Source organism: Octodon degus, unplaced genomic scaffold (genome assembly GCF_000260255.1).
Source record: "Octodon degus isolate 3935 unplaced genomic scaffold, OctDeg1.0 scaffold00037, whole genome shotgun sequence".
In the NCBI taxonomy this organism is placed as follows: domain Eukaryota; kingdom Metazoa; phylum Chordata; class Mammalia; order Rodentia; family Octodontidae; genus Octodon; species Octodon degus.
The window spans coordinates 6,061,662-6,072,158 of NW_004524613.1; the positions used below are offsets into that span (position 1 = coordinate 6,061,662).

Here is a 10,497-nt window from a genome sequence, read left to right on the forward strand (position 1 = left end):
TACTAGATCAGACTCCTAGTGATCCGCCTGTTTACAGCCTCCCAAGAGCTGAGATTACAGGCACACACCACCACACCCAGTCTCTTAATAATTTTTTAAAAGCAGTTTCAGGTTTGCAGCAGAGCTGAACAGCAAATATGGAATTCTGACATATCCTCACCTACATATAATGCATACCTTTCCCTACTATCAACATTCTAGTCCATAGTTCACATTAGAGATCATAATTTAACTTTTTAATTTAATTTAATTTATTTATTTGTATTTTAGGGAAAGGCCTACAGGGTGTTCAGGGTCTCACTACTGGATCAGACTCGTAGTGATTCACCTATTTACAGCCTCCCAAGAGCTGGGATTACAGGCGGGCAACACCACGCCCAGTCTCAATCGCCACTGCAGCACACCCCAGCGGCAGGGCCAGCACGGCAGGCCCAGGATCGAACACCTGGCCCCAGGGCCTGCTTGCAGGTGCTTTAATCCACTGAGCTATTTGGCCAGCCCTGAGATTATAATTTTTAACACGAAAACAATATCTAAAACATGGATGAAATTATAAGCAAAACCATGAATGCACATGGGTAAACCAAGGAAGCCTCACACTTAAGTGAAGGGGTTATTTTGTCACATCACAATTACAGATAACAGGCAGACATGACAGTGTACACCTATAATCCCAGCACTCTAGGAAACTGAGGCTGAGGCAGGCAGATCACAAATTCAAACTCCGTCTGGGCAATTTAGTGACTTAGTAAGATCGTGTTGCAAAATTTAAAAATTTTACATAACTGGGGATGTAGCTCAATGCAAAGGTCCTTTAGTTCAATGTCTAGTATGTATGTATGTATGTATGTATGTATGTATGTATGACATATGTATCAGGCTGGTGACATAGCTCAACAAAACACCTGCCTACCATATGTGAGGCCCTAGGTTCTATCTCCGGTACAACCACTGAAAGAAGGGGTGGGGATGAAGAAACAAAGAGGCGGGTAGGCAAGAAGGAAGAGAAAAGCAGAAATGAATTAGGGGTAATTTTAGGAATCTAGTTCCTAAATTTCCAGGGAGGTTCCATTACCTTTACAATAAAAACAGGTGGGAGGGAAGAGGAAGAAGAAAGTTAATCTTCCAATTCTGGTTTATTTCAAGAGAGAAGGGACACATGGAATGAAAATGATTTTTCTCTTTGGTTTTAATAAAGAAAAATTAGAATTCCTAATTGTAGAACATAGCTATTTATGTTCTACATAGTTATATTGGAATTAGAGGCATACACCACCATGCCTAGCCAGATGTTTTTTCCCTTTTAATCAAGAACAACACACAGTTTTGAAAATAATTTCCTGAAGAGAAAACTACATGCATCTTCATTGTGGTATTAATCACAAGAGTGAAGCTACAGCAAAAGTTTGATAAGGAGACGGTTAATTAAAATTACAAGCATCTAATGAAAAATCAGATAACCATGGCTTTTCTGACCACCTTATCTAAGAAGTTTCTTTCTACTCCATTATTCCCTACCACAGAAGTAGCCTGTTCATGTCTTTTAAAGTGCTTTGTATAATGTATAATTACATATTTATTTGTATATTTGGTCATTTTCTATCATCAATACCAATATACACAAGGGTAAAAACTACGTATATTACCAGAACCAAGTATAGGGCCCAGGGAGATAGCTCAGTAGAATAAGCACTTGCCTGGCAAATGCAGGGTCCTGAGTTCAGTCCCCAGTACCACAAAGGAAAAAAAAAAAAAAAAAGAACCAAGTAGAATCGCACACAGGAGGCTTAAATAGTTGATGAATGAACAAATGCTACCATTTCTTTAACTTTGACTTCTAATTATTTCCTTCCTATCCTTATCCACGCACACATCATACATCTATGCTGTCCCAACCTGTGCAAAATGCTCAGGACATACCAACTCTTGTGAGGCTCGGGGACAGAAACAGAATCTTCACCCTTAAAGAACTCATCATCATGTGAGGAGACAAGCGTGTTGCCCTACAATAACAGAACCAATTATATTTTGTCAGCCACCACAAACAACAACAAAAAAGACCTCCAGGGGCTGGGGAGATGGCTCAGTGGAATAAGTGCTTCCCTGGCAACCCCAAGGGCCTGAGTTCAATCCTGGGTTCCAAAAAAAAAAAAAAAAAAAAAAAAGATCTCCGAAGTGTTAGCAAGCATTTAAAGCAGTAAAACTTCCATACACTGCTGGTGGAAGTATAAAAAGTTAATCAGTTTAGGAAAATACTTGGCAGCATCTATTGCAGTGGCACTTACGAACAACCTGTAGGAGTCAGCCCACTCCACTTCCAAGTATATCCTCCAAAAACTTTACAGATATATTCACCAACACACACACACATAGTGATATTCATCAAATTCTCAAATGGAAACAATCCAAATACCCATCAACAGAATGAAGACATGAACTGCAATATATTCATATACTAAAATACTATACAAAGGAAAACTATTACTAAAAAGAACAACAAGGATGAATCTGTAAAACAAAGACAAATGACAGCAGACACTATAGAGTGCATTTTCATTTTATTCACTTACTTGTTTTTACAGTCCTAAGGATGGGACCCAGAGCCTTGCACGGATACACATACGTGCTTATCTATGCAGGGGATGGAACCCAGGGCTTTCCACACACCGGGTGAATCCACTACCACTACCTTCAGATTCTATGTTTAGAAGGCAAAGTAATCTGTAGTATTCAAGAGGATCACCACGAGTTTCAGGCCAGCCTGGGCTACATGCTGGGCTCTGGGCCAGCATGGACTACATAGAGACCCTGTCACCCCCCCCAAAAAAAAAAAAAGAAAAAAAGAAAAGGCAGGTACAGAAGAAGGTAAAATTAGATGCAAGAGAGGAAGGAATGTTATAGTAGAAAAAGAACAAACACAAAATTGAGACTTGGGTTAAAGCTCTAGTCTGCCTGTCTCAGAAATGTTTTGAGAACCAAATAAAATAGTGTAAACTACAATGTATAAACTAGATGTGTAAACTACAATGTATAATATAGATGTAAAGACCTATTCTGGACAACTGTAGTGACAAATTATTGAGACTGGGCGTGGTGGCACGCACCTGTAATCCCAGCTCTTGGGAGGCTGTAAACAGGTGGATCACTACAAGTCCAATCTAGTAGTGAGACCCTGAACATCCTGTAGCCCCTTCCCTAAGAAATACAAAAGATAAAAAAAAATTCTTAAAAAAATAAAAAATAAAAAAACAAATTCTTGCAGATAGCCCCTCATTAACAGGAATATATAAGATTCCAATTTTTTTTCTTTTTTTCTTTTTTTTTTTTCCCTAAGGATTCTGAAAAAGAAAAAGAGAGGGTGACAGAAGTCAAACACTCACATAATTCTTGAATATCATGGTGGCAGTGTATGTTACAGCCCACTAAAACTATAAGCTCCACCAGGGCCTAATCCATCTTACATTCTTTTTATTTTGTGTCCCAATGCTCAAAACCATTCTGGGCATGGTGTTGGTACTTCAATAAAAACTAGGTAGATTTTTTTTTCTACTGTTTTCAAAGAGCAGGACAACTTGGAGAAGGTCCAAACAAGAACCACAGGAATGATCAAAGGGATGAATAAAAGGTCCTAGAGGAAAGGTTAAAATGAATTGAAGTGTTTGGTTTGGAAAAAAGGCAACTTAAGAATTAAGCTTAGAATAACAACACTTGAGCTGGAAGAGAGCTCAGAGGTCTTCTGTCCAAAATTTTCACTTCACAGATGAGGAAACTAAAATTAAGGGAGAGGTTGTAACATGATTAAGACTTTTTTCTTTGAAGTTTCACTTTATACAATGAGGTGAAAACTCACCCAAGTAGCAGGAACATAAATAGCAACAAAATAGCAGTTGCAACTCATTGAGAATTCCCTACAGCCCTGGTATATTCTTTGCATTTCACTTATGCTCTTTCACAACAGCCTTATAAAGCAGATACTGGGGTTTTTTCCCACTCTAGAAATTAGGCCACCAACTCTCAAAGAAAGTTCAAACAGAACATACTTAAAACTATGGTCTTTCCCCTATATCAAGCAATGCTCAAAAACCTGAGTTCAAAAACACAGGTTCAGACATCTTTACCTCTACACACCATTTTCCAATGAAAGGAACTAGAGCTCCTTAGAGAAATGATTGAACTTGTGATAAGAGCAAAGAAAATACAACATGAAACTGAAACATCTTGTGGTGCTGAGAAATAAGGGCGTATTTAAAAACAATGGGGGAAAAAATAAAATAAAATAAAAACAATGGGGACATGTAAAACAGAACTTGAAGAAGTTCCCAAGAGTCAAAACTGGGACAATCTACTTGATGGAAGAAAATAGTTAATTTGAAATGGATTATAACTCAGGTAAGAGGATAAACATCCATGAGTTTATAATGATAAATAGTTGGAAAAATAAGTAAGGGGGAAAGAAATGACAGCTCCCCCTTTCAGAAGAATTCCAGTTAATAAAAATAGAAATAGTGGAAACAGAAAATCACTACTAGGAAAACATCACAGCTGCAGTCAAAAACCATCAATAGACTTAACATATAATATAGTAATTCAATGCTGGGTATATACCCAAAAGAGTTCAAAGCAGTTCTTTAAACTAGTATTTGCATACTCATGTTCACTGCAGGATTATTCATAATAGCCAAGAAGTAGAAGCAATCCAATGTCCACTGACCCAAACAGATTAAAAAAATGTGATATATATTTACATAATACAAATATATTTTATATATTACATACTATATATATATATGAATATTATACAGGCTTTAAAAAGAAAACTGTCAGGGCTGGCTAGATAGCTCAGTGGATTAAAGTGCCTGCTTAGGCAGACGCAGGGGCTAGGGATTCGATCCCAGGTGGGCAGTGCCAGCCCTGCCCCTGGGGCAGGCTGAGACTTCAATTGAGACTGGGCATGGTGATGCGCACCTGTAATCCTAGTGCTTGGGAGGCTGAAAACAAGAGGATCACTAGTTCAATCTGTGTAGTAGGACTCTGTAAACCCTGTACTAAATACATTAAAAAAAAAAAAAAAAAAAGAACCAGCTGAGATGAAAATACTGATATTTCAGATTTGAAGTCACAGGTCATTTTTATTTCCTTTATTATTAACATATTTGTATGATGTAACAAAAATCAGGAAAAATAACTCCCCCCCAAGGGAGATCCAAGGTTAACTACACTACAATGAGTCATGTATCTGACATTAGGTAACCTAAGGCCTCAAATAATTGTTTCTTGGATTTTACATTCATGAAAAGAAAAAAAGAGACACGTTCGCCCCAAATAAGAGCAGCAGAAAGTAGCTTCGAAAAGAAAACTGAAAAAAAGTTAACTCTGAAATGAATGTCTGGAAAAATTCCCTACCAGTAAAAATCAGCAGACTGTAACATGGTATCCTAGGCTGAGTTCCATCGCTGGGGCATTTAGAAGGAACGCCCTGGACACCATATTGTAGGGATCAGTCCTGAGCTGCACTACAGAGACCTTCCGTGTTCTCATGAGGTTTTTCCATCACACAATTTGGTTGACAAATCTATAAATATATATTTGCACAGAAACAGTAAGATTTTCATACTAAGTCCAAGAAGAACAAATCTTACATGGGAAATGCCAGACACAGTCCTGCTCCATGGCACTTGCGTAGGAAACAATGGTACCAATCGGCTGCATACTGGAACCCACCGGGAGGTGCTAGTCTGCCTTCCCTAGAAAGAAAGAAAAAAAACCAAAAACACCATGTCAGGAATCTGTATCAGACTAAACATGTGGAGAGCGCCCGTGACACTGTGATGTAAGAAGTACGTATTTGGTCTTCTTTTCCAGTTCCTGACGTAAAGTTCCAAGGACCCTTGCAGTTTCTGAGTGACTGGAGTGTTTTGTTATTCATCACAAGCCCCTCTTCAACCTTACTGGAGTCTGTGCTTATAAGGTGCCTCTTTGTGGATGAGGGCGTGGGACGGCTGCCAGAGGAACCAAACAAACAAGTAAAGGGCTAGAACTTTCACCTCAATATTTAAACCTTACAACCCTCACACAGTGACACAGGTATATTGTTATCACCCTGCTTTCACAGATGAGAAGCTGAGCTATGCACAGGATAAGCAGCTTTCCAAACATCATATAGTTAATAAGTAGCGGGCTTAGGATTGCGCCCTCGGCAGGCCAGCTGCAGGATCCATGCTCGGTAATGGGATGAAAGGGTACCAGGATTATCTCCAAGCTCTCTTCTAGTTTTCTTTTTCCCCCACAATTTTATTGATAAACAAATAGCAATGAGACAGTTTCAAATCAAATTGGTAGGACAGTTTCAATAATTAACACATTGCATACCTTCTTCCAAGTGGTTAATTGCTGTACAAGATGCAGATATGATATTCTAACACCATTAGAACAAATCCCTCTATTCATTAAGAGAATGTAACTATATATCTATCCTAACCACTTTGAATACACAGATACAAAATGCACATTCATCTGTATCCCCTTTTTTGGTTAAGTTCCATTATTTGAATATTTATAGGTGTGTAAACTCAGTAAAATATTCTAAAAGAGTCCAGTAGCCCATAATAGTATTGGGTCTTCTGCTTGACTGGCAATGTCAGAAATCGTTGACCTGAGTCCCCTACAGCTCAACATAACAGCATGGCTTTACTTCTTATATTTCGTTTTTATATTTTTCTGCTGGATGGTTAAGACCAAGGTAAAGCAGGACCTGTGCAACAAGAGTTGTAGCTTTTGGGTCTGATGAGGTCAGTGAAATCTCCTCAGGATTTATCCTGAGATCCTGTACCTCAGATTGTAGAACTTTTGTCAGTGCAGCCATGTGGATGAGTCATGGCCATTGCTTGGCCAATGTGCTCTCTGTGAAACCCTGAGAGAATGTTTTCTCTCCATGTGATTCTCCTTAGGCACACTCTACTACATCATCGATCTCTTTCCTCTTTGGCCCCATAATCTCCTTGATCAGAAAATTTGGGACACTGCTGAGTTACATGACGTTACAGTACAAGTTCTCATATGTCCTGAGTCTTAACTGACCTTAGAAGGCTAGGGCCAAAATGTTGGCTTTCCTTGCAGCCCTCCTTTTTCTCTAATTTTGGTCTGCAAACTTAGGTTGTTAACCATCCAGAAGACAAGCTTATTCTTATTACTATACAATTTAGGCTGTTAAGCTTAACCTCACTATCTGTCTGAATATTAAACATCTTAGGCATAACATGGAACAGGTATTTTTCATCAAGTATTGATATGTTGAACTTTAAGTCCCTACAGAATACAATAAAAAACATTTAAAAATTAGAATATATTTTTAAAATAGGCATAAAGAATTATATACTTATGTTTACACGTAAGTTCAAAAATCTCAACATATACAATCCCTTCTAGCTTTAACATACAAGTATAATCAACGGTAGAGTTCTGAACCAATTAAAAAAGCATACTAGCCAGGTGTGGTGGAGCAAGCTATAAACCCAGCTATTTGGGAGGGTTAAGCTCAGCCAGAGAGCAGTTTGGCAAGATCATGTCCTAAAAATATTTTTTTTAAATGACTGGGGAAATAAATAAATAAATAAATAAATAAAAATAAAATGACTGAGGATGTAGCCATGCATTTAACCACCAATACCACTATATCTATAAATAAAATTGAACAACATATTGTAGAAAGAAGTACTTGGAATTAGCATCAAGTTGACTCCTGGTTCCGGTGTTTATAAACTACCTATTTGATAATCACAATGCAGCTTTATCATCTATAAAGATAAAATACCTACTCCTTATAATTACAAACAATTAACAAGCACACCTTGCAAAATGTCTAGCTTGGTATCAAGAGGAATCTTATCACTACTTTATTATGAGTAGGAAAGAAGAGTCAGGGTGGAGTAGGGAAAGGCATTAGAATTTTGAACCTAGAGATACCTTCTAAAATATTTCATGTCCCTGGGGCTGGTGAGATGGCTCAGTGGTCTAAAGCACCTACTTAGAACAAACTTAGCAAAGCACAGGGACCGCGGTTCAATCCCCCAGCACCACATGCCAGCCAGTCCCACCCCCTGGTGGCCTGAGCTGGCCACACACACACACACACACACACACACACATAAATAAAATTTAAAAAATAATAATAATAATAAAAAAATAAAATATTTCATGTCCCAACATTGTGTAACTGTTCCTAATAGGCTACTCACAGCACTTTATATTTCAAATCAAACATAGAGCTAAATATGTTTTATTTCAACTTAAGTTTGATCTATTGGAATGGTTTCCAAATGACAGTCACTGCTGTATTGTTTTATTAATACTGACAGATTTATCAGAATGATGTCAGGTACTCTTTTCTAAAAATGTAAACATGGGATAAAATAAAACTACAGAGCCAGGGCCAAAGCGAAGGAAGAAGCAACAGAATATTACAAGTAAGAATACTGCAAACTTTAGAAATTTTTCTGAAAAAAACTGTAAAAAAATTTTCTAAAGATTTTCATCATCTTATTTCCAATGTCAACAAAATTTTTCTTTGAAATGTGGGTCCTACTTGATCTTAGGCCAATATTTTAAATCAGTTCTTACTAGAAAAATAAATCAACTCTGTCCTTTCTTTCTCCAATCCTGTAATTCTTGTACAAATCCTTAATTGAAACTACTTAGGTACAGAGAAAGGATGTCTGAATCCCAAGCCTGCCATTAAATTGCTGTGCAACCTCAAAATAGTTACTCAACAATCAATTTTCCAAGGAAAATTCCGTAAAAGCACTCTGATAATAGAAAAATACATATAAAGACATCATTATGAATAATTTTTACTGAATTATATAAACTCTTTCCCCAGCAAACTGTCACAACAGCAAAACCATTTTCTTCATATGTTTTCATGTGGTTTTGTTTTTTATTTTGTTTCTGGGGAATTTTTTTGGACAGGGGCTCACTCTATAGTCCTCTGTGGCCTTGAACTCAACACGCCCAGCAATAGGTTGTTTTTTTAACCCAGCATGGTGGCCCATGTCTATAATCCCACCACTCTGGCAGGCTGAGGCAGGAGGATCACAAGTTTGAGCATAGCCAGTGCCAATTTAGTGACTCAGAGAGACTCTCTCAAAAAAAGGATAGGATGTAGCTCAGAATAAAAATCTTAGGTTCAATTCCTTTTTTTTTTTTTTTTAGTTATTTTTAATTTGGCATACTGAATCACTGGCCTTAGAGCAAAGACAATGTTAGGTTCCTGTAAACCACTAGGTGTAACTTCTTTTTTTTGGCGGAACCAGGGATTGAACTCAGGCCCTTGTGCTTGCTAGGCAAGTGTTTATTTTACTGAGCTATCTCCCTGGCCCTGAGTTGTAACATTTTTGTCGTCCAATCAATATATAACCTTGTTTTGTGTGAGTTTTTTAAATAGTCATTTACATTGATTGATCTCACTGCCAAGAGCATTATAATTTTTTCCTAAGCAAAACTAACTTAACATGCATAAGGTACATCACTGCCTTCCTGCACTTAACAACACTAGCCAAAACTTGGGAAATACTTTGGGGGGCCATTTTACACAAGGAAGTGACCAAAGCAAGCACAAAACTATGAAAAAAATACAGCACAGATTAGTCCATGAAAAGGATATTTACAACATGAAATCTGCAAAAAGAGCTGGGGAGATAACTCAGCAGTCTAAGCACCAGCCTAGCAAACACAAGGACCCAAGTCTGATCCCTGCTACCACATGCCATGCAAGCCCTGGAGCCCCATGTGTGCTGTGCCAGCCCTGAAGCCAGATGTGGTAGCACATGCCTGTAATCCCAGCGCTGGAGAGGCTGAGACAGGAGGATCGCTACAAGCCTGAGCTATGTAACGAGACCCTGTACTAAATAAATAAATAAGGGAAGGAAGGAAGGAAGGAATGAATTTTTAAAAATCAGGGTTGCTTTGTTTGGCCTTAGCTGGGAATGTGCATGTACATTGGTGATTCAAATTTCTCAGCTGTCCATCCATGTCTAAAAATGACCAAAATTCATTACAAATGAATTTCCGCAACTACATAAATTCACAAACACAGAATACATGAAAAAGACTGATTATAGTCACAAAATCTACTCTATAATTCCCCTGTGGTATCTATATTCTGAATCACTTGGTGTCTAACTCAATTCCAGAGTCTGGAGACAGAGTCAGACACAATTGTGACAAGTCTCCTACAAGTTATAGGAGTGTCCCCAGTGGGTCTCAAGAGGTTCCTCAAAGAGAAGACAGAGACCTCAACTCACCCTGGAGAGTTGGTTTGACCCTTAACATAGGAAAGTATTTCAGGACATGTCAGTGAGAGGCCTAGACTGACTTACTGGGCAGAGATAGAAAATAAGAGAAGGGGCTGGAGAGATGGCTCAGTGGTCTAAAGCACCTACTTAGAACAAGCTTGGCAAGGCATCAGGGACCGCGGTTCAATCCCCCAGCACCACATGCCAG

The 10,497-nt window shown here is 38.2% G+C and overlaps 1 protein-coding gene across 2 annotated transcripts in view; it reads right to left on the reverse strand.

Moving 5' to 3' along the window:
• LOC101574099 (ubiquinol-cytochrome-c reductase complex assembly factor 1) overlaps positions 1-10,497 on the reverse strand; it is a 114,092-nt gene that overhangs the window by 97,202 nt on the left and 6,393 nt on the right. For both annotated transcript variants that reach the window (XM_023714850.1, XM_023714852.1), the window contains exon 2: positions 5,640-5,744. In XM_023714850.1, the coding sequence (XP_023570618.1) occupies positions 5,640-5,744 (105 nt within the window). The remainder of the gene's footprint in view (positions 1-5,639; positions 5,745-10,497) is intronic.